This window comes from Adiantum capillus-veneris, chromosome 17 (assembly GCF_014529385.1).
Source record: "Adiantum capillus-veneris isolate H3 chromosome 17, ASM1452938v2, whole genome shotgun sequence".
NCBI lineage: Eukaryota > Viridiplantae > Streptophyta > Polypodiopsida > Polypodiales > Pteridaceae > Adiantum > Adiantum capillus-veneris.
This window is the reverse complement of record NC_140947.1, coordinates 68323207-68350593: the sequence shown is the minus strand read 5'-3', so window position 1 is coordinate 68350593 and position 27387 is coordinate 68323207. Positions and strand designations below refer to the sequence as shown.

Here is a 27387-nt window from a genome sequence, read left to right as displayed (position 1 = left end):
GCTTGAGAGGAGAGATAAAGAAGTCCTCTTTGTCCACATAGCTTTGGACATGGAGCCTCAATTTCCGAATTAAGGGAGTGACTGAAGCTTCTTGCCCCTTGAAAGCACCATCTGCGGGTAGGACATCTCCGATCTCGTAGGCTTGTATGCCTCGCTTGGTGGCCAACTCTATAGATATAAAATTGTCAGTAGAACCAGGGACAAAGAGAATGAAAGCATGATGTTCTCTTACCTTTTCCCAAGCATGGCATAGAGGAGATCCTTTGTGGTAAATTTCCTCCTCTTGGATTTTGACCAAGGTAGCTGTAGGAGGCTCATGGTGGTTGTTCTTTTGGGGACAAGCGCGGTACGCATTTCCTTGCTCGCCGCACTTGAAACAGCGGTTATCCTTGCGATAACGCGCAAGCTCTTCAAGAGAGATTTTATTTTTGCTGAGAGGAATAGGGGTCCAATGAGAGTTTAGTTGAATTAAATAATTACCTAAAGCTCTCACAAAATGGGAAAGGGGGACACATGTCAGAAGGCTATCACTTATGCTGTTTAATTTCCATTGGCTAGGCCTCGGGAGATCCAATAGGGCTGTAGCATGACCATTTAGCAAGGGGGGTCGACCAAGAGAGAGAGAGGGGGGCTGATTTTTGCAAGGCATTGTCACACACGCACACTCACACAATCTCATGTGTGAAGCAAAGAAGACTCTCTGTCCTTCTCAAGCTTTAATGGAAAGCTTACCACCTACTCCAAGCTTGTGAGAAGGGAGGCCTACACCAACAACTCTTGGCTTTGTGATGCAAATCCAACGAAGAGACAAGCTTCAATGCATGCTCATCTCCTCTACCATGCTAACTACTAAGCCAAGTTATGCTAATATGAGTGATTATGTGAGAAGATGTACATCTTTCTCGTAAGAATACTCCTTCTTCCTCTCAATCTACTCTCATACCTTGCTAGCTCTCACCATCTTCGAAGGTGTGTGAGGTCTTGGGTCTGAGATCGTGAGGGAATTGATGTTGTGATTGATATGTGTTTTGCTTAGTGCATGAAGTTTCCATCTTCATTGCACTAGCTAGTATTGAAGGAACACAAAGAATTGTATTGTAAAATGTCTCTCTTAAAGGGAGAAACCATAATACAAAGCCTTTTGGAGGGTGGACCGGCTCCATGTAAATCCGGTCCTCAACTATTGTCAATTCCTTAATTTCTCTCTCTTTTGAAGTATTGTTCATGCTATCTAACTAGGTGTTATACTTTTTGTTGCTTTCTCCACCCAAGCACTCTTGTTAATCTAATTAGGAGTCTATTCTAATGAAATGCTCCGAATTAGGAGAAATATGGACCTTGCATGGGCCTTGTAAGGAATCCTAACTTTTAGGAATTAAGGTTAATGGTGTGTAGGGTTAAGGGGACAAGGGCATTCAAGAAGCTAGTTTTGAGTAGGCTTTTCTAGCCTTTTTTTAGACACATGTAGGATGTGGACCTAGGAGGTCACCTTCTCTCTCTACCTTTTTGAAAGTGAAGGGAGTAAAGAGATGTGGCCACATCATCAAAAACGTGGATCACTAAGAGCCAAAATTTGACTTTTTAAAAAAAAGTTATTTTTACTTATTTTTGACTTAAAGCTCCCCCCCAACATATATCCATATCAAAAAAGTATTTTTGTATCTTTTTTTAAACTTACAAGCACTAAAAGTCCAATTTTTCAAAAAAAAAAACTTCCCCAAAAAAAAACCTTTGTTCTCTTCCTCCTCCCTCCTTTCTCCCTCTCCTCTCCCTCCCTGCCCCCTTCTCTCCTCCTCCTCCCCTCTCTCTCCCTCTCCCCCACTGTCCCCTTCCCTCCTCCCATGTTCCTCCCTCTCCCTCCCTGCCCCCTTCTCTCCTCCTTCTCCACTCTCTCTCTCTCTCTCTCTCTCTCTCTCTCTCTCTCTCTCTCTCTCTCTCTCCCACTATCCTCTTGTCTCCTCCCATGTTCCTCTCTCTCCCTCCCCCCTCTCTCTTTTCATGCTTTGCTTCCTCACGCAACAGCTACCATGGTGCTCAAGGACATCACAAATCGTATGCATACATATTTGCTTGTTCTCAACGTTTGCACTTGAAGGCCGCACGTGAGGGTGATCAGAGGTCATCCCAGGAACGTGGTACCATCGGTGAGATGAATGTTGATGGTTCTTCAATATCTTGCCAATACCATCACATATTTGAATAAAACACCCCTTTATGCAAGGTAACAATATACTTCCTACTTTTGATTGTGTTCTTCTTATCATAGACTTTGAAGTCTAAGTTGTTGCCTCTACTTGTTTTGTAGTGCTTGGCACAAAGGTTGCTTTTATGCACAAGTAGTGAAAGGCTGCAGGTTAGAGAGGCCAAGTGTCACCACTTTTCCTCTAAAACAGTCTTCTTTGTTACATCTTGCAGGTAGGTACTTCAAATCCATGCTTATTAGGGATGGTAATCTCATCCTAATGTATATTTTAGGATTGTTTATTTCCAGTTAGATAGAAATACTTGCAAATTTGTACAACATATACTTAACAAGTGTCTTTATTATACAGCTTGCAAATGTTGAATTCATACATGTTTTTGTTACAAGGTGACCTCTTTCTATGCTAGTTGAGTGGCCTTGTTTGCAAGAATGGCTCAAGGAACTGGCATAATATGAAGATTTTATGGTGGCACAAAGCTCTCCTCAACGGCAATGTGGCTCCCACTACACCAAAAATCATTATGCTAACATGGAGAGATCCCTAGTAGGACAATGCAAAAACTTTTCATCAGCAGCAACAGACCCTTTCCTAACATGAGGACACTCCTACCAAAGATATTTCTATGTGATAGGTCACCCCATGAGCATACTATGTTTTGGATGGCCAATTTGCGCACCTTTGTGGCCCCTCATGTTGAGGGTCTCTGGGGTCCTAAAATGACAATTATAGGCTTTTTTTAATGCATGGCCATGAGATAGAATTGGGCAGTTTAATGTAGTTATAGCAAACTACCCCCCCCAATGGCAAATAGCTAAACCTTGTATCATGCCATGCATTAACAAAAAGCTTGTACTTGCCATTTTAAGGCCTCAGGGACCCTCAGCAAGAGGGGCCACAAGGGCGCTCAAATTGGCAATCCAAAATTTTTGGATGGCTAGTTTGTGCGCCCTTGTGTCCCCTCTTGTTGAGGGTCCCCGGGGCCCTAAAATGACAAGTATATGCTTATTTTAATGCATGGCCATGAGATAGAACTGGGCAGTTTAATGTGTTCATAGCAAGCCCCCCCCTCCCCCCCCTACAAATGGCAGATACCTAAACCTTGTATCATGCTTATCAACCATTTTTTACTTCCTTGTGTCCATCCCCTGTTCTTGGAAATATCTTGGCCCCTATTTGTCCCTGGATGGCCATTCTGCGCGCCGTTGTGGTCCCTCTTGTTGAGGGTCCTTGGGGCTTCAAAATGACAAATAGGGGCTTTGTTTTAATGTATGGCCATGAGATAGAGGTGTAGTGTTTGATGTCCCGAGTACTCACTATGTAAAATTTTCCTATATCATGTGCGTTCACCACAATGGATTGAAAGTAGCCCTTATAGGCCTTACCTATGCATGTTTCTGTAACTTTACAACAATATAATTTCCCTTCCGTTGAACACATGTGTTATGTTACATATACTTTAGTGAACTCCCAAGGTCAAAGGCCTCACAAATTTTGTGCACTCAGAACATTTAGCATTAGAAATCAACCAAACAAGGAGCCAATGTTTACTTCCTTGTGTTCACCTCGTGTTCTTGGGAATGTTTTGGTTAAGCCATTTCTTTGGTATTTGAAACCACATGTGACCCCTATTGTTATAGTATCCAGCCAAAGGTTTCTTGATTAGCAGTTATATAGGTTCGAGTGATACATATCTTCTATGGTAACAATGCATGTATCTAATTTATGTTTACACTTTCTCTATCCAAATGAGCTAAATAGTAAAAATCAAATCCGCAATTCAACAATTAAGTTCACAAGGTGATAGCTATTGGTATGATCTTTAGCAATACCAAATACATAGCTACCAATAGCAAATGAATAGGGATATTTAAGAAGGTTTGATACCAAAAACTTGTCAACACTACTCAAAAAGGTGGAAACTCAAAGGCTTTATAATATATATGATGAAACAAGAATCAATAATAAGTCACCCCCATATATCTACACCTCCATCTCAAGTTGTCATTTCTCTAAGTCAAGCTTGGCATAGGCATAGTATGGAACAATAACATTTTGGAAAGCAAGAATTTAGCTTTCTCAACTTTTGAAATGTTGCTATTGATATATATTCAACATCCCCAAACGAGGACATCTTGACAAAGGTTATGATCCACTTTAATAAGAATAACCATTAGTGATTAAACTTTCAAATCAAAATTTTGCATGAATTTCTTCATGGTGGAATGATTAAGACTTGAGGCTTCAAACATCTTACAGGCAAATCAGAACATCCATAAAAATCAACAATATTTCTCAAATCTGTATAAAACTCTAGTAATCTAAATTAAATACTCTCACTCAGTGCGACACCATTTAACAAAAAGAAATATTTATATTGCATTTATAGAGGAATCCAGCCTCATAAAAATAATTACAAACGGAGACAATGTTGTTGCTATTAGGCTTCTCTTACAAGTATTTGTCTTTCTCATCTAGAGATTCATATACACGAGTATTTGTGTGTCTATGACACTAGGGAAGATAGTAGTACTATAAGGATGGCTTTTCTAAGAGCTCCTAGAGAGTACCTATTGGTTCAAGATTATACAAAAATCCTACTATTCTTATCAAAATCTTTTAACATGGTAGTGAAAGGTTCCTCACGGAACAAAAATAGGGTGATTTCCATCTCTGCACATGGTTACTTGCTCATGTCCTCTCAAAACAAGTTGACTCTGTAAGTAAACAACAGATTATGTGAGCACAAAGTTATAAAGTACAAAATGATATCATTATGATAATCTAATATACAAAGAATAAATTATAAGAAAAATCTTTGATGACTCTTCATAGATAACACAACTTACTTACATTGTGAGACTCAATCACATGCTACAAAACTATAGATGGTGCACCAAAGCCATCAACAAAATAGCACCACCCAATGTTATGAGGTGTGAAGCCTAAACATTGAAAGCCATAAAGAGGTTAATTCCCTCCAGCATGATAAACTTAAAGATGGAGATGATCTTAAGCTTTGAATGTAAGCTACTAGGGTAGTTTTCTCACCATTCTATCTTTATGTTGGAGATGAATCCTTGCAATGCCCATGCACTATTCACACCTCCTATTCTTGTGGTATGCAAGTCATGTGAGTTGATGCTTTTTCCACCCTCGAGAGTAGAGGTTTCCATGTAGTGCGAGTGAATGAAAGTAGAAGGAGTAGAATCTTGTTTCATGCTGTAATGGAGGTGAGAGAAGGGAGAGGAGCTAGCTTGGTGTGGAACTATGTGGTGGCACCAAGCAAGCTTCTCCCCCATTTCAGCTACAATGGAGATGGGAGAAAGCTTGTAGAGAGATAATGCTGGACTATAGAGGGTGCATGTGGTTGTTGCAACCATGGAGAGCTTGGAAAAGGGTTTGTAGAGAGAGAAAATCACTTTTTAGCTATAGAATAGGTTTGGAAAGACTTTGGAGGGTGGAACATGATGTTTTGAATTTTTTTGAAAAAAATTAAGTTTTTGGAAAATTTTAATGCACGTTTTTTACTTTTGGAGGTCAAAAATACTTTTTTGACCATGAAATAGGTTAGAAGACCTTTTAAGGAGGGAAAACTTGAAATTTGAATTTTTTTTGAAAATTTGAAATTTTTAGTGTATTTTTAAATTCGGGCCAGAAAGTGGGGAAAAATAGATCAAAGTGGTCCCCCCTCCCCCCCTAGCCACCTCCCTTACCTTCTCACTAGGTAAGAGGCCATTAAGAGGTGTAAGGCTACCTTGTCCCCCTACTTTTTTGAGGGTATAGAGTGTGTCCACCACCCTCTTTCTATTGGCTGGCCTCTAATTAACCTTAATCCCAAAGGGCCCCTAGAGGGTTCATATTTTTCCTAATGCATTATGTTCATGCTATTTTCCGCTACACAACCCATTTCCTTAACATCTATATACATATCTTTTTCCCTGAACTTAAAGGAGATTCTCCTTTCAGGGAATTTAACATTGGCAGCCATGCGATCAAACCATGGTGCCCCTAGGATTACATCCTCATGCTTGAGAGGAGAGATAAAGAAGTCCTCTTTGTCCACATAGCTTTGGACATGGAGCCTCAATTTTCCGATTAAGGGAGTGACTGAAGCTTCTTGCCCATTGAAAGCACTGTCTGCGGGTAGGACATCCTCCATCTTGTAGGCTTGTATACCTAGCTTGGTGGCCAACTCTATAGATATAAAATTGTAAGTAGAACCAGGGTCAAAGAGAATAAAAGCATCATGTTCTCTTACCTTTCCCCAAGCAGGCATAGAGGAGATCCTTTGTGGTGAATTTTCTCCTCTTGGATTTCGACCAAGGTAGCTCTAGAAGGCTTATGGCGGTTGTTCTTTTGGGGACAAACGTGGTACGCATGCCCTTGCTCGCCGCACTTGAAAGAACGGTTATCCTTGCGATAATGCTCAAGCTCTTCAGGAGAGAGTTTGTTTTTGCCTTTGTAAACTCCCTTCTCTTTAGCTTTGTTGGAGTTGCCCTTAGGAGACTTTTGAACATTTTCCTTCCCCTTAGGCTCATTGGAACCTTTGTTTTCTGTGGGCTTAGAATTTCTTTTAGCCCCCATTTGGAAATTTATTCGAGAGGCCACCATAGTATGGTGTATAACCGCTGATATGGTGCGTGGCCTTTGGGAGTTGACATACTCCACCATTTCTTCAGTTAAGCCCACACAAAATTGTTACTTTTGCTCTCCAAAATCCAACTTTTTGAAGACAGTGGCTTTGAGTTGTATGTCCCAAAACTTGTTTACATATTTGTGAATGGATTCATAGGGAGAGAGCTTCAAGCTTCGCCATTCGGTGAGTACTTTGTCTTTGGCATCGATGGCCAAAAACTGCTTCATAATGGAAGCTCTTAAAGGTTTCCATGTTCGTGGAGCTTCACCATTGGCCCGTAGGCTAGACCACCATTGCCTGGTGGACTTTTGAAAGTGCATAGCTACATGGTGTAGCTTAGAGGACTCCGTGAAGCCCTAATCTCCAAACGCCGCATCGAATTGTTAGATAAAGGCCAAGACTTTGTTTGTAGCACCAAAAGTGCCATCATAGGTAAGGAAAGACATGCTCTTCCCTCCCTCTTTGAATTTCTTGAGCTTGGACGACCTCTTCCAGGCGGCATAGTATTTCCTATGGCCTCTTCTTTTTGATGGTTCAAAGGTTGCACCATCACTTTCTTCAAAAGATGAAGAATTTGAGGAAGATGGAGAAGAGGGTGACCTCTTTCTCTCCTTTTTCTTTCCTTGATCTTCTTTGTCTTCACCATCACTTTCATAAGAGGAAGAGGATGAAGAAGATGGAGAAGAGGGTGTCCTCTTTCTCGCCTTTTTCTTCTCTTGGTTTTTGTCATCCCTCTTTGAAGTATGGTGTGGAGAAGTATGCGATGGTCTTCTCCGTTTTGGATGGAGAGCATTTAGCCCCCCGTCTTCGTGGAGCCATCTCCACCGAGGTGGCAGGAGACTCACTTATTCTCGTTCCTTCGGTTGAGGCTCTTGAATTCTCCTTGGAGAAGGAGATGCGTCATCAAGGAGCAAATTTCTGAGCCCTTCATATGGATCCTCTTCTTCTTCCCAAATCGGAGAGAGGTCTCTTTTGGAAGTCTCGCAAGGCTTCCTAGGTTCTCTCTTCATGGTGGGAATCTTGGAGAATCCCATGAGCACGTAGCTGCCGTTGCACTTCACTTTGGAGGGATGGATTGCCCATGGCTTGTTGAAGCCTAGAAACAAGATAGTTAGCAAGCATTGGAGCATCATTATATTAGTAGCTTGCTCAAAAGCAAAATCAAAGTTATCAACATTAATTTCACTCTCTTTACTATTGTCAGCCATTCTAACAACTTTTAGGTGTACTTTGGCACTTCAAGCCCTGGTTGCTACTCCTCTTTACCCCTTTAGAAAAAGCACTCAAGCTACTGTACCCGTGGCTCGAATACCATTAATTGCAAGGAATAGAAGAGAGGGTCGTTCAACACCAAAACAGCAACGGCTCCTGTCAAGCTTCTTCTAGCTCAAAAGTGGTTAAGCCGTAGGCAAGCCCCATAAGACTCCACTATTAAGACCATAGCTCTCGACGGTGATGCCCCGTTAACTACACAAAGGCAGGCGCACTGCAAGGCTAAAAAATCCCTATTCTACTTACTCAAATGCAATTAATAGTACCAACCATTAGCTAGCTTGATGACTTCTCTTTTTGAACAAGAAAAGAGAAACCTTGTGCTCTGTACTAATGTAACATTTAATGGCCTAGTAACTTGTGTGTAGCGGAAAATAACATGAACATAGTAAGCATTTCATTAGAATAGATTCCTAATGAGATAAACAAGAGTGCTTGGGTGGAGAGAGCAACAAAAAGTATAACACCTAGTTAGATAGCATGAACAATACTTCAAAAGAGAGAGAAATTAAGCAATTGACAACGATTGAGGACCGGATTTGCATGGAGCCAGTCCCCCCTCCAAAAGGCTTTGTATTATGGTTTCTCCCATCAAGAGAGACATTTTACAATACAATTCTTTGTGTTCCTTCAATACTAGCTAGTGCAATGAAGATGGAAACTTCATGCACTAAGAAAAACACTTATCAAACACAACATCAATTCCCTCATGGTCTCAGACCCAAGACCTCACACACCTTCGAAGATGGTGAGAGCTAGCGGGGTATGAGAGTAGATTGAGAGGAAGAAGGAGTATTCTTACGAGAAAGATGTACATCTCCTCACATAATTACTCATATTAGCATAGCTTAGCTTAGTAATTAGCATGGTAGAGGAGATGAGCATGCATTGAAGCTTGGATCTTGGTTGGATTTGCATCACAAAGCCAAGAGTTGTTGGTGTAGGCCTCCCTTCTCACAAGCTTGGAGTAGGTGGTAAGCTTTCCATTAAAGCTTGAGAAGGAGAGAGAGTCTTCTTTGCTTCACACATGGGATTGTGTGAGTATGCGTGTGATAATGCCTTGCAAAAATCAGCCCCCCTCTCTCTCTTGGTCGACCCCCCTTGCTAAATGCTCATGCTACAGCCCTATTGGACCTCCCCAGGCCTAGCCAATGGAAATTAAACAGCATAAGTGATAGCCTTCTGATATGTGTCTCCCTTTCCGCTTTTGTGAGAGCTTTAGGTAATTATTTAATTCAACTAAACTCTCATTGGATCCCTTTGCCTCCTGGCCAATGGGAATCAGGCAAGCCATTGGGCTGTTGAATGCTCATTGGACCCCTTGGGAGACTGTCTTCTAGAGAGCTTAGTTCTTATTGGTTCTTTTATTAAGTGTTTTTAAATTAATTAAACTAGATTTACTCAAGCTTAATTCTCATTGGTCCACCTCCAAGGCCATCCAATAGGAATTGAGTACACCTTGTGGGCATCTGGGCTAGGGAGCTGACATGTGTCCCTCATTCCCTTTGTGTAAAGGGAGCTTGTGTGTGTGTGAGAGAGAGAGAGTTTCTCTTTCATCTCCTACTTCTAGGGCTCGCCCCCTCCTATGTAGGGATGGTTGAAGACTTTTGGGACACACACAAAGCATCCAAATTTCCTAAGCTTTGACCTTTGGACACAACCTTTGAATTTTGGAAGTCTTAATGGGTTGAACCTTAGGGTCTTTTAAGCCCATTGTTGCACATTGCTCTTTTGGAGATGGCCCCCCCTTTGGATCCCTATTTTCCCTCCTTTGGATCCCTACTTTGGCCGGTCTGCTAACTTAACGAATATTCTAGCTTTTTCTCCCCTGGCACTTCCCCATACTAAATGATCAGTTTAACATGAGAAAATCATTTAGGAGAATTAGATATTGATTATTATGACATGAAGAGTTTGAAATTTTGAAATTAATTGTGAAGTTTATCAATGGGGTATATTGGAGTGATCCTCATCGTCCAATTATAGAGTAGAATATGAGTCGTTGTAAACAGAAACATTGAGGTTGTTGTAAAGACTTTGACCTAATGAATCTCTTAACACTTTTTGGCATGACAATTTGTAATTGAAGGGTTCGTATTGCGCTTATACTTTTTTTAAGTATTTAAGTGGCCATGGTGATCATCTCTCTCTCTCTCTCTCTCTCTCTCTCTCTCTCTCTAATTTTAAGCTTTAAGTACTAATGTTGCCTTCTTTTCTTGCAGCAAATTAAATGGCCCACGAAATTGTGAATATTTTTCCAAGTGTAAAAAATCTTATTGTTGATTCCTTTGAAGAAAATTTGTTACTTGTTGAATGGGGATGGCAATGGGTATGGGTAAGTGATAGAGAAAAACTACACTGTTTGTGGGTCATATGTAGATGAAGAATTGGACACGATTTACATCAGGTTGCTTGATCCCTATTTCTTTCCCAGCATTAGGATCATGGTCTTAAAGCAAGAGCTTGGGTTGATTCGTCATTACAAGATTTACTTGAGCTGGGTTCAAAAAAAATTTAAGAGAAGTTTGTAGAGCTCCAGCTCAATATCTTGATCCTGTTGAAATAGCACGACTAAGAGTGCTATGTAGATATGTTCGTGAGCCTTTTTGTTTGAAATATGTCTCTTTAGTCATGTTCTTTTATGTAATCTCTCTCTCTCTCTCTCTCTCTCTCTCTCTCTCTCTCTCTCTCTCTCTCTCTCTCTCTCGACACTCTCTCTCTCTCACACTCTCTTTCTCCTGTGCTTTGAAGAAACCCTAGCTCTCTTTGTGTGTCCCTCCCAGGATTAAGGGCGGCCTGTGGAGGGGCGTTAAGCTCACGAGCTCGCCTCCCGTCTGCAGTACAGCAAGCTCCGCTCTCCCACACTCTGCGAGGACCTGCGGGTCTCTCTCTCTCTCTCTCTCTCTCTCTCTCTCTCTCTCTCTCTCTCTCTCTCTCTCTCTCTCTCTCTCTCTCTCTCTCTCTCTCTCTCTCTCTCTCTCTCTCTCTCTCTCTCTCTGCACCATTGCCGTTGCTGCGTCGACTGTCTGCACCATTGCCGCGTCGACTGGCATCACAGGGGTAGTCTTTTGAGAGGGAAGCTTTGCCTGCCATCGATTCGATTTTTCAACATTGATTGGCTCTGCTGGCCTCAAAAGCCTCGAGCTCTAACATCAACCAGAGTCACACCACAAGAAGCCACAATCACATGAGCATGGCTACTAGGGCTTCGTCCCGCAACAAACTTACCTTCGCCGGGGTTGTGGCAACGCCCCCAAAGCTAGACAGCACTATCCGCCTCCAAAATGAAGTTGAAAGGCTCCGCAAGGAGAACGACAAGCTGAAACAGAGAATTGTTGCCATTGAGCTTCGGCTCACCACAATGGAGAAAGACAAGAAAGAAGAGATCGAGCAGATGGAAGCCAAGCTCAAGAAAACGAAGGTAGATGTAGAAACCACCCTCACAAAGGCTGTCAAGAATCACGTGCAAGAGGTCATCTCTAACAAAGTTGAAGCCCGTGTTGCTTCTACGCTACGCGAACGACAAAGGCAAGATGACATCGCCCTCAATGTCCGCATCGGCGGGCTTCCAAGCGGCTGGAAAGGGGAGGGGGACATCGAATTTGGTAAGGCACTTCCTCTAATTCAAGCGGCACTCCCCATGATACAATGGGATGAAGAGGCAATCACCGTAGTTACACACGAGTATCGAACCAACCATGCCATCCTCACTCTCAAGACTAATCGGATCGAATCAGACTCCTTCAACAATCAAGGCTTCTCCAAGACACTAAATTTTGGTTTGCGGAAGATCTTACACCCGCTCAACTCAAACAAAGAAAAGTAGAACTTCAAAAGGTACGCGAAGCACGTGCAGCAGGAAAATGGGTAGTGTACCGAGGAGGTAAAGCCATCATCCAGGAGTTTCGAACTCCTAAACCAGCCTCCCTCCCACTTGCTCCCTCTTAGGTTTTTTCTTGTTCTCTTTTCTTGTTTATCCCCCGTTGGACCCTTAGTCCTTAACTGAGATGTATATGACAACCCTATCCATTGTAATGTTTTGTTCTTTTTTGGTCCCATAGGTCATATATGACCTCCGTGGACGATAATATAATCTATCTATCTATCTCTCTCTCTCTCTCTCTCTCTCTCTCTCTCTCTCTCTCTCTCTCTCTCTCTCTTTGTGCAAAAGGGGTTAAATGTACCAGAAGTAGTCTAAAGGGGCCAAAGACAGAAAGTGTCGATCGTGTGAGTGTCATGGAGAGATGTATAAAGATACATACACACACAAACACATACAGAGTGAGGTGGTAAGAGCGAGCGAGGCCCGCCAGTAGGTGGGGCACGTGAGCTAGTTACCTTAGTGTAAGAGCTAGTAAAAATTGTAGCTAAGATTTCGGCTTTTCCTCTACAGTTTATTGAAAAAAGGTAATGAATACCATGGTTTGATATGGTTAAAATGATCAAGGTAGTAGAAGAGTCTTTTGTTTGGAGGTGTTCTGTTTGGATAAAAAAGCAGAACATGTAAAGGTTTGAGAAAGCGTCTATTCATAGGCAACTAGCCAGTTTTTGAGAATAAGTAGTAAGTTCATTAGGTTTCTTGATCAGATGAGGTAAGTATTGGTTGGAGTCAAAAATTGACGACCACATGTATAGGTATGTGTGTGTGCACGCACATGCTCATGCAATTAGAAGGGTAAGAAAGGTTCTCCCATCCCATCGACCAACAATTATATTCGGTAATGAAAACAATTTCAAGCATTTAGCAAAATTTCTCCAAATGCGTTGACCTTAATGGAGGCATTGCATATATAGATATTAAGGAACTTTCAAAGCATATGCATTTATACCAATTCATCAACCTAATCGATATTGTTCATAACTGGAGCTGTTGAAGCGAGAAAGTAGTCTATATTGGAATATTAATGGTGTTATGACGGCGTACCTGTTTACTTATTGTCAATATTTGTGGCATTGGGACCGTGATGGTGCTATTATAATGTAAATGAAGGTGTTATTGTCACCATATATGTGATTGCAATGATGTTTCTTAGGCACATGAGGTTCTTATGAAGATCCCTTCATGGAAAGTTTTGTGCTCTCAATGCAATCTTATGGTTGCCACTACACAAAGACATATCGTTTTTAAGTTTGAAAAGGGATCGCCCTTTTGCCAAAACGCACTTACACTCTTTGGTCTACGGCGTTAGTAGTAGAACTAAATCAAGCACTCCCCAAAGACATATAGTTTATCTTAGCCACAGTCACTAAGGTAGGTCTTCTGAGACTTTCACTTGTCGTATGCACTACAAGTCATTGTTTTGTAATTAGCCCCGGATACATCTGCTCATACATTGTCGAGGTTTGATCCCTCAACCTTTAAGCGCTCTTTGAAGAAGCACCTTGCTAGCTCAATACTCACTGTCCTTTTTTTTTTGGTTTTTGGGGGGGGGGGGGGGGGGGGGGGGGGGGGGGGGGATGGATTTAGTTCAAACGCTGTCTGACCAAACATTTACTTGGATGTGGGTGCTTGCGCGAGAGAGGTGTGTTCTCTTCATCACTCATCAACATGGGTTCGTTAACATGAGCTCTTCTGTTGCTTCCTAGCAGCGAGACTCGGTGAAATCTGATGTCGAGGTCCATGCCATGGCCGAACTCTCCTGCTCTCGTTTCTCAGAGCTTGTGAATTCTGCTTTACCAAGTTGTGCCATTGAGCTGGCAAGGTGCAGCAACCCTGGTAAAGACCGGGTTCTTTGTACGTTCGTTGTCGCGCCACTGAAGTTGGCCTACCCAATTCCTGTTCTTGGATGTGCTCAGAGCATCGCCCCAGACTCTGCCAATCTTCGCGGAAATGACAACCCCTCCTTCAAATTGCAGCGGCATGCAGTCACTCATTGGATTGGTAATGCTATGGCAATGCATGGAAATTCTGTTCGGCGAGTTATTGCCTCTTCATGTACAGCTGAAATGCAAGGTTCAGCTTCACTTGCATATGTGAGTGCTTCAGAAACATGTGATGAAGACAAGCCCAGAGATGCCACTACAAGCACGCACACTGCCGGAGGCACAAATAACATAAATGTCAGGCATGGCATTTACTCGAGTCCAACCACAGGCACTGCAGAGTTTGTGCGGAATTTTCAACTGGCCAGGGCCTCATCTGATAGTGAGGCTTCTGCTGATCAAACCCATTACACACATGATTCTGATGCAAAAAAGAGTGAACTTTTGCAAGATGATCAATCTCTATCACAGTTTGCCTTCCTCATATCGGCTTTGCCAACTGATGATGCTATGGGGGATGTCCTACCTCCTCTAAGAGTTTCTGCCCTTAGCTCACTCTTGCAAAAGGTCAAGCCATCAAGCAAAATAGAAGAGCTTTTTCACTGGATGAAGGCAAACTGTGGTGCCTTGAACCCTCATTCTTTAGTCTTCAAAGAGCTAGGAAAGAGGCAGGAGTGGTCTGTATTGGACAATTTGCTGAGAGATGAGCTTAAGCTTTCCAACGGAAAAGCTATTTGTGAGGTCTTCAATGAAGTGTTTCAAGTTTGTGTTGCTCAAAATGCACCCCTATGGGCCAGCAAATGGTTCTCTTCCATGATGCAGGAGGGCGCTGAACCTAATCTAACAACATTCGAGCTTCTTATGCCTCTGTTCAGAAGACATAATATGGTTGAAGATGCATATTTTGCATTTCAACACATGACTGGCACCGGAGTTGAGTGTGTGGCAGCATCTTCAGCCATGATTTTGCTGCATTTACAAGCTGGTCAGCTTACAAAGGCGAAACAGATATACATTAGAATGAAGGAGGCAAACAAAGAACCTTTGAAAAGTTTTTTGATCTCAGAGTTAAATTCTTATTTGAGACATGGAAATGTGAAGCAAGCAGAGGAACTTGTCAAGTTCATGCAAGAGTTTGAAGTAAAGTTGGATCTATTAATCTACAATGCAATGATTACAGTTAATGGAAAGAGTGGACAGTATAGTCGAGCAAAAGAGTGGTTTTTTGCTATAGAAAAGGATGGCTTACGCCCAAATGAAGCTACTTACAGATCTGTCATTGGAGCCTGCGGTAGAGCTGGGAGTTTGTATGCTGCGTTTTACTTTTATGACAGAATGATTGCGTTGAATTTCACACCAAATCTTGCCAACTACAACACACTCATTCATTTGCACCGGAAGGTAGATCATGAAGGAAGGATCGTGGCCCTTCTTTCAGACATGAAATCGACTGGCTGCCTTCCCGACTCTGCAACTTTTAATTCTGTTCTCAAGGTTTATGAGAGGTATGGAAGACTTGTGAAGTTGCCGGAGGCATTGCAACTTTTGAGAGAAGCTGGTTGGGAGCCAAATGAAGTCTGCTATGGACTGCTGATTAGAGCTTACATTCGATGCAATATGGTGGGTGAGGCCATGGAAGTCTTCAGCAAGCTGTGCGTGGTAGGCAAGCTTGAAGAGATCATGTGTCATAATTTGATCTGTATGTGCAAGTCTGAAGGGTGTTACGATGAGGCAATCCATGTCTTTCATGAGATGCAGCGATGTGAGAATATTGCTCCATGCTTAAGGACCTCTTCTTCTGTAATAGATGCCTACGCCCTGAAAGGTGCGATCAAAGAAGGGGAGGCTTTGTACAAGGAGCTGAAGTCACAGCATGAGCTGGATGCAGCAACATACACTGTGGTACTAAACATGTACTTGGAGGCAGGTCTTTTGGATGAAGCCGCCGAGGTTCTAAGGGAGGTGTTGCAAGACAAAGAACTCAACCCGGATATGTACCTGTTTCTTTCCATGCTTAAGGTGTGTGATAAGCACGGGCTGCAAAACGAGGCTGTTGAGCTTTATTGGAGGATAGTGAACTGTAATATGCTCTGGACACAACATTTGTACATTGAAGTTGTACATTGTTGCGGACGGTTATTACCGGTAGAGGAAATCGTGAAGGTCTTTGATTCAATGAGGGCTGCGAAGACCCCTATTGATACTATGACTTCCAATTTACTAATGGATATTTTTGGTAAAGCGGGATTATTGGAAAACATTGAGGGTGTATTTAGATTGGCGCGGATGCAGGGAGTCCATGACTGCATCTCTTTCAGCACAATGATTGGTGCATATGGTAGTCAAAAGAAATTCGATCAAATGGAGTTCTTTTTGAACCAGATGCTAAATGAGGGACTAAAAGAGTGTGTTGAAGCATACAATGCCGTGCTCGAAGCTTATGGTAACTCTGGTATGATCAACATGATGAAAAATACTTTTGAAAAAATGAGAATGGCTGGATGCATACCTAACTTGGCAACTTACAACACTCTCATTAAAGTTTACGGACAAGAGGGTTTGATCAAGGATATACAAAGAGTTCTTGAACAGATGAAAAAATCAGGCCTGAAGCTGGACAGCAACTCGTATATCTCTCTGATTCATGCGTATGGAAGTGCAAACAAGCTGGACGAATCTCTGGAATATTTCCAAGAAATGCAGAAGGCAGGTTTTGAGCCCGATTTGATCACTTACACCCGTCTCATGTCCGGGCTTCGAGCTGGGGGGTATGGGAACGATGCAATCAGGTTATCAAATTGGATAAATACAGGAGGACTGATGTGAATTCGATCCCTAGGCCGGGATTCTCTCCATCAGTGCCAAGAACCAGTTAATGTGCAGCTTTTGCTGATCATGATGTACATTAACCTGTTCATTGTATTCAATACATAACCATTCGTGAGTTCGGCCAACAAATGTATGTATCTGAGTTTCATTTATTTAGTGCTCTTCGCATTATGCTCATTTTGAGTCTCTGAATTTGCTTGGCCAAAAGCAAATGCAGCACATACTTTCAGAATGGCAAAAGTACCATCTCTTGTTGGGCATAGTGAAGAGGGGCCTTGCATATACAAATACGATTTGAGGCTTTTCCCCCTTCTGATGCTATTTTTTTTGCATGTATTGTCCAAATTCTTATCAGCACGGAGCGCATGCCGGCACACTGTTTTTGATGTAGAAGTGTTTGTTGCATAGTTACAAGGAAACTCCCTTTTGGGGGCATATCGGATCAGAAACTCCGTTTCGGAAGTCCCTTTCTCGTTTCCGTTTTGTCGTTTCTTCAAGGAGTTCTGAACGTTTCATGCATGATATACGTACAAAAAGCCGTTTAGAATTGGTTCCAGTGAAATGAGCAAGCCTTTTCCGGCTTTGATGGTCTTTCTGGGCTCGTTCCTGTTTCCTATTCTAGGTGACTATGGTTAGTTGCCTCGGAAAGGCTGCTGTAGCTTTGTTGCTCTAGTTTAGATGCATCGTGTTTCTTCATGGCTAAGTTCGCCGGGCACCTTGGTGTTTTTATATGAGCTTAGAATAGGTTCTGTGGGAGCCTGCTGTCTGGTCAAGGTACGTTACCATGGATATGGTGTGGTTGAGTGGAGGTAAGAGAAGCAGGTTGAGATTGCACTTGGGAGGCACGAGGTCAACTTCGCCAGTGCGTTATAAATTTTAGAGCTAGCTGAAGCATATGGTGGTCTGACTCGCTAGCTTTCTTGTTGAGATGTAAACAAGGGTGTGAGTTTGGCAGAGAAAATGGATGAAAATAGGGGCATATAGTCTCTTGTGAATTTCTTATATTAGTACAGGGCATTCTCTGCTCTCAACATATGATGCAGCAATGGTAATTCAATGTCTGTAACGAGAACCTGGCTCTGTGAATGGTTGGTTACTTCGAATTGTATGAGACACGAGAGAACCATGTTGAATGGTTTTCTGTATTTCTCTCAATGAAGGTATGGTATTAGAAACCAATGTACAATAAGCATTGCCAACACACATGCAGCATAGCTAAAGCATGATCATCTCAGGGGTGTAAAAATGGCCTAGTTTATCAAAGGCAATGGCCTAGTTTGGGACTCTCATTCTCCAGACCTGTATTCCGAGCCTCTTTCAAATCCACAAGCTTGCTATCCAAGCCATCATCATATCTTGAGATTGTGAACATTGTCATTAGTGACAGGACCCTCATTGAGAGGGTTGATTTCATCAAAAAGCCTTAAGCAAATTATGGATAAGCCTTACAAGCTCCCCAAGCTCTCTATGGTGACAAAAACGAGCTACCGAGAATTCCATGGCTTTAACCATGGAGTCTCCCTCTTTCCCTAGCTCTCTTCCTTCTCCTAAGTCAAGGTTGTTATCCTCTCCCCTTCTTTTAGCATGTAAAGCATTCTTTCCTACCTCTACGGAGTAAAACTTGCCAGTTTTTGGTCCTGCAAGGCCTTTTGTGAAGTTCACTCAAGCTTATGTGTTTGCATTTCTCCATGTTAAGGGACCAAAGCTATTTGGGAAGCTAGTTCATTTTTTGAAATTGATATAATAAAGTTTGTTAATTGTGGTCCCCAAAAAGTTGGTCTAAGTGGGTTGCTACGAGTTCTCTCCGTCATTCCCAGCATGTGGTGCATCAATTAGGTGGTCATGGTGATGCCTATGCGCTACTCTTGCCCGATGGTAAGTTTCCCCTCCCCGACCATGTAACATGGCTAATATTTGGAAGGGATAAGCACCTCCCCCGTGGGCCCTGTGGTGTGTCGAAAAAAAAAGTTTGTTAATCGTGAAGTTCATTGGAGTTAATCAGTTTGATTGTTAAATTGAGACCATTGGTTTGTTTAGATGTGGGCTTGAGGAGACCAGGGTTTGGTTAAGGCTTTGATGAGCATGCACAAAGCCAAAGCTTGTTCCAAATGTTGTGTGACTTCTCCTTTATCTTAATGTCCATAATCAACTAACACACTCTTTTCTAGGAGCCATTGAAGAAAGGTTGAATGCCCCTATTCCATGTTCTCCTTTCCACTACGCTCATTATCTTTAGTCGTCCTAAACATAGTTGTGACAATCTATGCAAATGATCAAAAAGGTAGGTTCTTTCATTCTTTTACCAGAGTTTCATAAAACCAGTCCTCTTAAAAACCATCAACACAAAGGAAGGAAGTAGGGAGATCTATGTACATGTACTTATCCATGTATTCACAATTGTACATTGCCGTGCATTACACGCACAAGGGGCTATACTCTGATGTAATCCCAAGGTAGGGATTCACGGTTCAATGAGCTGCATTCGGATGGGTGCCACCCACTTCCCCATTGGGGACAAAAAGATATTTGGTCTACTTAGATAGTGGCTAAGAGTTAATCCCTTCAGACCTACGGTTCCCTTGCTTTCTTGTGTGTGCAAGCTAGGATATCTGCATGCTTGATGATCAAGGGCATGAAAGATGTCTAAGTTATTGGCCCTTGAGGCCACATCCTAAGAAGCTGCAAGGTATAGAAGCTAAGCTAAATTTGACTAAAGAGGATGAGAGGGGAATATGCATTAGGCCCTTCAATATGGCAGCAAATTGGCTATCATTTTGCAAGTTTATTAATTTCTTAGCTATGGTGAGGTCTTCCTCTCATGTCAGTCTCCAAGTTCGTTAAGGAAATCATGTTGATGCATAAAAGGTATCATTTCCTAAGTACACGCATGGCCCGTTGAAACTGGGAGCCAGAGGTCTCACCGGGATTCGAACCCAGGTCGCTGGATTCAAAGTCCAGAGTGCTAACCACTACACCATGAAACCGCTGATGTCACAGAACGATAACTTTACAACTTCTCAGGTTAAAAGGAAATTACCAGAAGAGCAGCACTATAGAAATCTCGCCAAAACAAAGGTGGTCTGAACATCTCGTTGCAAAAATTTTGCACTGACTAGAAGTTGCAACCCTCGAAACTTTCACTTCTTTGCACAAATTAGTTCCAAAACCCAAAAAATTCTTCTCAAAATTCGGCAACTTCAAACAACCCATTGGTTGAAGAAAAAGTTATTGGTGGCATTTAGAGTTAATCCAGGCATTGCACAATTGTCAATCCCTTCCTTTAAAATCCATGCCAGACCAGGACAACCTTTGAGTTCATGTCAACCCACTCCAAAATGGACTCGATTGAGACTCACACTTATCTCTAGATCCCAGAACTCCTCACCCAAGCTTAACTTGCATCTGCTCATCAAATGTTCAACAACAACAAACAAAAGATCCTCACGTGAACGTGAAAACGGACTTTCGGTCCGTGTGTGGTAAAAGGCTTTCCCCTTTCTTTGCAATCTCACAAAAGCATCAAATTCAATCGGCACCATCCACAACCTGATTGTGTACTTGGGCTCTTGGTAAGAATCAACCAAAACAACAAGAGGGTCTGAGTCATAATTGGCTAACACTATCACATAAGCAATTTCAGGTCAATTTTGAGATTTCACAAGCTCAGTCCAAACACTTAAAAGCGCCCACAAACTTCAAAACTCGACAGAGCTTCGAACACTGCGTCCCTCATACATCCTGCTACTATGAATTTGCAGATGCACTTCATTCAAGCAAAGATAAACAAAAATCTTTTATGGACTAAAAGAATACAGAAAACAAAGTTGTAGAAGAGGCAAATCATTCATTACTGTCAGATGTGAGTGCAGAAATCTGCCCACACAGGGAACATGACTGCTGACCCGAACAATAGTATACTCTTGTCTAAAACATCGTATGCATAAATTAAATTCATGGAGGAAATAGCTATTGCTCAAGAATCGAAGCTCAGGCTCCATAAAAGGATTGCCAAGTCTGATCACATCCTCTCATCCAGCATGTCTAGCAGGAGATTTTCTTTCCACAGTAACAGGATCGCACTCACACTGTTCTGAAAGAGCGACTTTACTCCTAGCAAATGAGCGACACTTTATTGTGCTGCATTTGTGGGACGCACTCTGTATTGATAGCAGCCATAGCTTGCCGTATGGGCAGGGCACGCTTCAAGCCCGCATCATCGTAATGCACCACATCAAGAGCACAAGGTCTCAAATTTTCTCCGAGTCCTGACATGGCAGGATCATGCTCGCCTTCCATAGAAATAGAGTGCAATTTCATACTGATGCAGCGCTTTTTTTGAGAAAGGCATATTTCCTAAAACAAGAGGAAATGGAAACTATAGTCTCATAACCCTACAAGTAACTTAATTATAAGCTTGGACCTTTTCAACAAGTAAAACAACCCATAACTCTGTTGGGTATGAAAAAATCCTCTGTTCCATAGAAGTAGATACAATTTCTCGCTGATGCAGACTTTTTCCCGAGAAACATCATCCACATAATACCCAAATCAAGAGGAAATGGAAAACATAGATTTCATTATCCTTTTAAGTACCAGTCAAAAGAATATGCTAGGACCAACTGATAAAACAACCCCTAAGTTCAGTTGAATATTGTCAAGTAAAAAAGCTAAACCAGAATCAAATATGGATTGATAAGAGGATGCAAATTGATTCAAATTTACTGGGATGCGAGAAAAACAAAAGGTTACAAGCTCTTAAAGGTCACTGATATTTTTGGATGCTGCAATACACGCACACCACAAGTTGATAATTCAACTCAATTCAAATAAAAAAATATACATAACAGTGGCTGCAACCACAGAAGGAGAGAGCATAATCTGCGACTTTCTTACATTCGATAACCGATATATGTATACGCATTCTAACCATACTTACCAACGCCCAACCTACGTCCAAAACGAGCATCCAACCCTTGACCCTCTTGGTGAATGTGGTGAAAAACTGGGAAAGCCAGGTAACGATTTACTGATTCCCACTGTTCATCTGCCGTACAAGCTAAGAACCAGTTGTCCCATTTAACTTCTCACCAATATTCCGCAAGGCTACTTGAAGCTTGCCAGCAGCAACAAGATATTGCACCTTTTGGAAAGTGTCGAGCACATCAAGAACTTTTTTAATAGTAGTAAGACGAAGAGCATCCCCTTGAGTGGCAATCTCTTGCAGCTTGGCTAGTTTTTCTTGCATAGCGTTATCTAAGCCATCGTCTTTCTCATCGCTGCTACCACCATTACCGCCACAATCATGACCACCACTGTCGCTGCCTTGATCACTATGATCACCACCACCTTCCTGTGAAAAATTTGTTTGTGAACCATTTCTGCCCTCCTCTGCTTGCACCAGATGATGAGCCTGAGCTAATGAAAGGAGCGGTTGATCGGCGAAACTCTGCTGAAGCACAGCCATCTCATTACTCAGGTTTTCCTCCTGTTTGTTGGTAGCAGTTTGCAGCTCACTTATCTGGGACAACTGCACCGAAGTGAGTGAGGCGAAGGAAGGCGTGTCCACACCATCCAGGAACTCCGCCAACTCGGCCTCTATCTGTTGTCCCGCCAAAGCATATACAAGTTGAAAGGCAAGTGATGGACGCCATCCCCCTAGCCAGAGGAAAGCCTTCTCTAGAGGAGACCTCCAATCAGGGGTAACTGTCTGTAAAATGTCCTGATGAGACGCACTCTCCTTGGCTTTATAATATGTCTCATAGTGGTCGGCCACCTTCTTCACTTCTTGCAAGAGCTCTGGTTCTTTCATATCACTCTCTACTGCTTCCTCAAGCTCCTTCAACAACGTCTCCTGCGTCTTTGTCCAGCTTGAATAGAAATCCTCGTACCTTTCATCATGCGGTCCCACCAAGGGTGCCATCGCTCTGGTGCGAAAACCTGACAAGGCAGCTGCTGAATCAAGCGGTTAGCACAGAAAAACACTACAACAGCTTATGCAGGACTCAGGAGATACTGAAGCAACATAACCCCTATACTTCCTTATGGGCATTTGTACTCTTTTTCTCTTTATATTAATCAAATTAGTACTTTCTCAACCAAAAAAAATATAACTACTCAAAAAATCTTTTGAAAGGAAGACCATGGCTAGACATAGCTTTGAACAGCTCCCATCTACCATACAGACCTAACATAGAGATGGACTATATCTTAACTCTTCAATTCAATTTGTGCACAATATTGTACCTCATTGAGACGATAGTCTGCATGCAAACTACTGCATCCCTCAAAAAAGCAGAGTTAACGAAGATTTCCGAAACATTGACAAAGGAAAAACTAATCCGCAGTGCATGCGTGCAAGCGTGTGTGTGAGTGTGTGTGTGTGTGTGGACTACACGCAGCACCCATCGGTGATTAGACACGCAATAAGAGGGGAGCAGCGGAGAAAGAAAGACAAACCTTTTCCGTGCTACGGTGCAAATGTCACGACCATCAAATCAGGGCCGAAGAAAGCTTACAACCCTGACACCAAAAGGAGCTAAAGGACTAGCAAATAATTAGCCCTGACATACTAGCACGCTGGGCAAACTTGGAGGGACTAGCTAAGAAAACCCAGCAGAAAGTTGAGCGGACGAAGTTCAGGTTTCCGAAAAGGCCGAGAAGGAAACCTGCAAACAGGGGCAGATGATATGGGGAGGGCTTGAGAAAGTACTTTGAGCGGATGAGCAGGGGAGGCGGGCTGGAGAGGGGCAATTGCAGAAGAAAGAGAAACGCTGGGGATCGCGAGCGGCTGTTTCGAAGTTGGATTCTGGAAGACAGGCCTTCTCGAAGCGCAACTTGCAAGCTGCTGAACAGAGGAGGCAGAGGCTTCCTTGACAAATGCATACCGTCTCACCAACCAATCATATATACTCCACTTAACTCATAGCCTATAAATTTTTTTAGCAATAGGTTTTCTCCTCAAAAAATCTGCCAATAAATAGAGACAAAAATAAGATAATATATATTCTGTGCATCTCAAGTTAGAAAATAAATTATTTTGTTGTTCCAACTAGAAACAATTTTTTTTTTCAAAATTGGCCCTCCACAAATTACAAAAATGCTGATGCATGAATGTGTGGGGCCGCTTGGATAGATTTGCTGCTATATATGTCTAGACTCTCAGGTCCGAATCTTGTGAAGACCTTACCCTTCCTTTGCCCCTTGATTTCCTCTCTTGATGCTTCTCTTTTTCTTTCGGTCACAATCATCATACGCACCCCCTGGACATGAGGAGTCAGGACCAGTGTAAAAATTAGAACCTCAAAGGTTTAACATAGCAAAGCTCGAAAAGCACACTGGATTTTTGTGTTCCGGAAGTCCAACCATTGTTCAAAGAAAACCAGCCTTTATCTACTAACATATTATGGCGGAGGAGTTACCATGCCACGTGTCAACTTCTACACGTTCTCAGCTAAGGAACTTTAAACGGCGGCGTTGCGTTGGAGGGCGGCTCTGCATAAACTTGAAGTACATTCAAGTACGTTGCAGAACGTCATTAGCTACAAGCGACGAGCGCTACATTCCTTCTTAGTCATTAGCTACGCTACATTCCCTGCTGAGAGAGAGAGAGAGAGAGAGAGAGAGAGAGAGAGAGAGAGGAAGAAGAAGACGCAGAGGCCGGAAGAAGGCTTGGTATGGTCTCCCCCCCCTTTGCTTGCATACTTGCTTGTCTGCATCTGCATCTCTCACTACCTCCCCCACCTCCCCCCCCCTTCACGCCACTGTCCCTCAACACGACAGTGTCCCTCCACACGTCGTAGGGAGCTTCGTCATACCAGCAGGGCACTGCCAAATCTGCCTGATGATGCTGAGCTTGACATGGCAGCCTTCGGACATGCGACTCTTCATGAGGCTTCACACACACGCAATCATGCTAGCCCTCATTATCTTGCAGCTGCATCTGCCTGATGATGCTGAGCTTGACATGGCAGCCTTCGGACAGGCGACTGCATGAGGCTTCACACACACACGCAATGATGCTCCATGAGGCTTCACACACACACGCAATGATGCTGCAGCTGCGTCAACTTTGAAGATGGAGTGGCGTCAAGCTTGTTGCAGCGGCAGTCCAGCTCAGTCTCCCTCCTGCAACATGAACGGACCTGCATTCCTGCTCTCTCTCCGTCCTGCTCCCGCCATCGTGATCATCTTGCTGCAGATGCTCCCTCTTGCTTCGACAATAGCCGCTCTCTCTCTCTCTCATGCTCCCGCCATGGCATTGGCGCACACGCCACTGCCTCCTCATGTTGGGCACGTGAGCTCCGCCACTGCCTTCAGAGGCATGGGCAGGCTGCAGAGAGTCGCCACCGCAGAAGTATGCCGACATCTCTGTGTGTGTGTGTGTGTGTGTGCATGCTCAAGCTGCGTCTTCTTTCTTTTTTATTAGGCAATAGGCAATGTCTATGCATATGCCCTTGAGAGAACAAAGGGGGCAAGGGAACCTACATCACTGGTCGTCATCACTGGGTGACTCCATATGTGTGTGTGTGTTTTTTTTTTTGAGACACATGCAATATGGCAAAGAGCTCTCTCTTAAAAATCTATATTTTTATTGTTGGCAGCAAGTGTGCAAGCCAAGGAGAGTGGAGTCGTGTTGTGGTGAGCAGTTCAATCAGTTAGTGCAGCCAGGTAAAATGTGTTGGCTAATTTTTTTTTCAATTTAATTATTTGATTTGTTGATTATTTGAGAGAGAGAGGAGATGTTTTAGTAAGTTAGGTTAATGTAATGGAAAGAAATGAAATCAATTGAAATTGAAATGTTATATTAACGTCTTTAAAAGGCCAAAATGACCTATGAGACCAAAGACAGATAGATAGATTTTATTATCGTCCTCGGAGGTCAAATATGACCTATGGGACCAAAGTTACATGTGATGTAGTATGTGTATGGCTGATGAGTGACTCTCGATGCTCCAAAATTGTAGTGATGAGAGTCGCAATGGAGAGCCCACTTTTTGGCTGGGAGAGGAAAGTGTGTAGGTCTAAGTTATGGCTGAAAATGTGAGAGAAGCAAGTTCGGATGTGATCAAAAGCTGAGCACTCTAGTAGTGTGTGGTACTCAGACTCTCGAACTTGCAGTGAGCATAATGTGCACAATCGATTTGACTCTTCTCCATTGCCCCAACGCCCTATCTCGCATCGAAGGAAATGGGAGCTAAGCCGAATTGCTGCGATAGTGCGTATCGGGGACAAGGGAATAGGCTCAAGCATGTAAGTGTGAGTACGGTTTCCTCTCTCAGTGAAGAACATGGTTTTGTAGTTGGGGGCAATATAGGTGGTGTAATGTATGAAGCGTGACCCACCGGATTTCTCCCAAGCCGTAATACATTGGCGTTGTAGAAAAGCTTCATTCACTTGAGAGTCAATTGAAGCATCATGTAGCAAGTGTAATGCATCCCATCTCCCAAACCACTTCTTTATGTCTTGCATCCATCCCGTGCTCAAGATCTTGCTTTTATGCGTCTTTTGAACTTTTTTGCTTGCTTCCCATGCAATTGTAGGAAGTCGATGTGAGGGGTTTTGAGAGAGAGAGAGAGAGAGAGAGAGAGAGAGAGAGAGAGATTTGACAAGTAACCGGAAATGAATTGATATTAATGTTTTCAAAAAGCTAAAAGTTCTATGAGACCAAACTTTTACATAATTGTGAAGATAGATGGAAAGAAATGAAATGAAATGTTCTACTAATGTATGAGACCTAAGCTTAGGTAAATTAGGTTATATTAACGTCTTCAAAAGGCCAAAATCAACTATGAGTCCAAACTGTTACAAAACTGTGTATTTGATACCATGTCTGGGTGCTAAACAAGTAGAAAATACTACTACTACTACTACTACTATAATCCATCCTCATTTGCACTCTAGAAGATGGCTCAGAAATGTTATATTAACGTCTTTAAAAGGCCAAAATGACCTATGAGACGAGAGAGAGAGAGAGAGAGAGAGAGAGAGAGAGAGAGAGAGAGAGAGCCAAAACTGTGAATCTAATACCATGTTTGGGTGCTAAAAGCTTAGGTAAATTAGGTTATATTAACATCTTCAAAATACAAGATAGAGAGACAGAAATGAATTGATATTAACGTTTTCAAAAGGCTAAAAGGTCTATGAGACCAAACTGTTACATAATTGTGAATGCATGTTTTGACCTAAATTTAGGTAAATTAGGTTATATTAACGTCTTCAAAAGGCCAAAATCAACTATGAGTCCAAACTGTTACAAAACTGTGTATCTGATCCTGTCTAGGTGCTTAAAAACTAGAAAATACTACTACTGCTACTATAATCCATCCTCATTTGCACTCTAGCTAGATATCGAGAGAAGATGGCTCAGAAATGTTATATTAACGTCTTTAAAAGGCCAAAATGACCTATGAGACGAGAGAGAGAGAGAGAGAGAGAGAGAGAGAGAGAGAGAGAGAGAGAGAGAGTGGGAACTGTGAATCTAATACCATGTTTGGGTGCTAAAAGCTTAGGTAAATTAGGTTATATTAACGTCTTCAAAAGGCCAAAATCAACTATGAGTCCAAACTGTTACAAAACTGTGTATCTGATACCATGTCTGGGTGCTAAACAAGTAGAAAATACTACTACTACTACTATAATCCATCCTCATTTTCACTCTAGATATTGAGAGAAGATGGCTCAGAA

At 42.4% G+C, this 27387-nt stretch overlaps 2 protein-coding genes, 1 non-coding gene and 1 pseudogene across 6 annotated transcripts; 2 read left to right on the top strand and 2 right to left on the bottom strand.

The window, feature by feature from the left end:
- Positions 1–11299: 11299 nt before the first annotated feature.
- LOC147437433 (uncharacterized) lies at positions 11300–12060 on the top strand (annotated as a pseudogene).
- A 1540-nt stretch (positions 12061–13600) lies between these two features.
- LOC147437432 (pentatricopeptide repeat-containing protein At4g30825, chloroplastic-like) lies at positions 13601–18115 on the top strand. The gene has a single exon (XM_086486974.1). It carries the CDS (start codon positions 13738–13740, stop codon positions 16699–16701), a length of 2964 nt encoding a protein of 987 aa, XP_086343100.1. The 5' UTR covers positions 13601–13737; the 3' UTR covers positions 16702–18115.
- Positions 18116–19616: 1501 nt separating this feature from the next.
- On the bottom strand, positions 19617–19688 carry TRNAQ-UUG (transfer RNA glutamine (anticodon UUG)). Its single transcript has one exon. It is a non-coding gene; the product is annotated as a tRNA-Gln (tRNA).
- Positions 19689–21391: 1703 nt separating this feature from the next.
- Positions 21392–23566, bottom strand: LOC147437430 (protein DOG1-like 4). Of its 4 annotated transcripts, none has more exons than XM_086486969.1 (2): positions 23161–23566; positions 21392–22653 (listed from the first exon to the last, which is right to left on the bottom strand). In XM_086486969.1, the coding sequence occupies exon 2, from the start codon at positions 22622–22624 to the stop codon at positions 21761–21763; it is 864 nt and encodes a 287-aa protein (XP_086343095.1). In that variant the 5' UTR covers positions 22625–22653; positions 23161–23566; the 3' UTR covers positions 21392–21760. The 4 variants fall into 4 exon arrangements, with proteins under 4 accessions (XP_086343095.1, XP_086343097.1, XP_086343098.1 ...); XM_086486971.1 differs by having other exon boundaries at positions 21392–22641; positions 23161–23303; XM_086486972.1 differs by lacking the exon at positions 23161–23566 and adding an exon at positions 22948–23136 and having other exon boundaries at positions 21392–22641.
- Positions 23567–27387: the final 3821 nt, after the last annotated feature.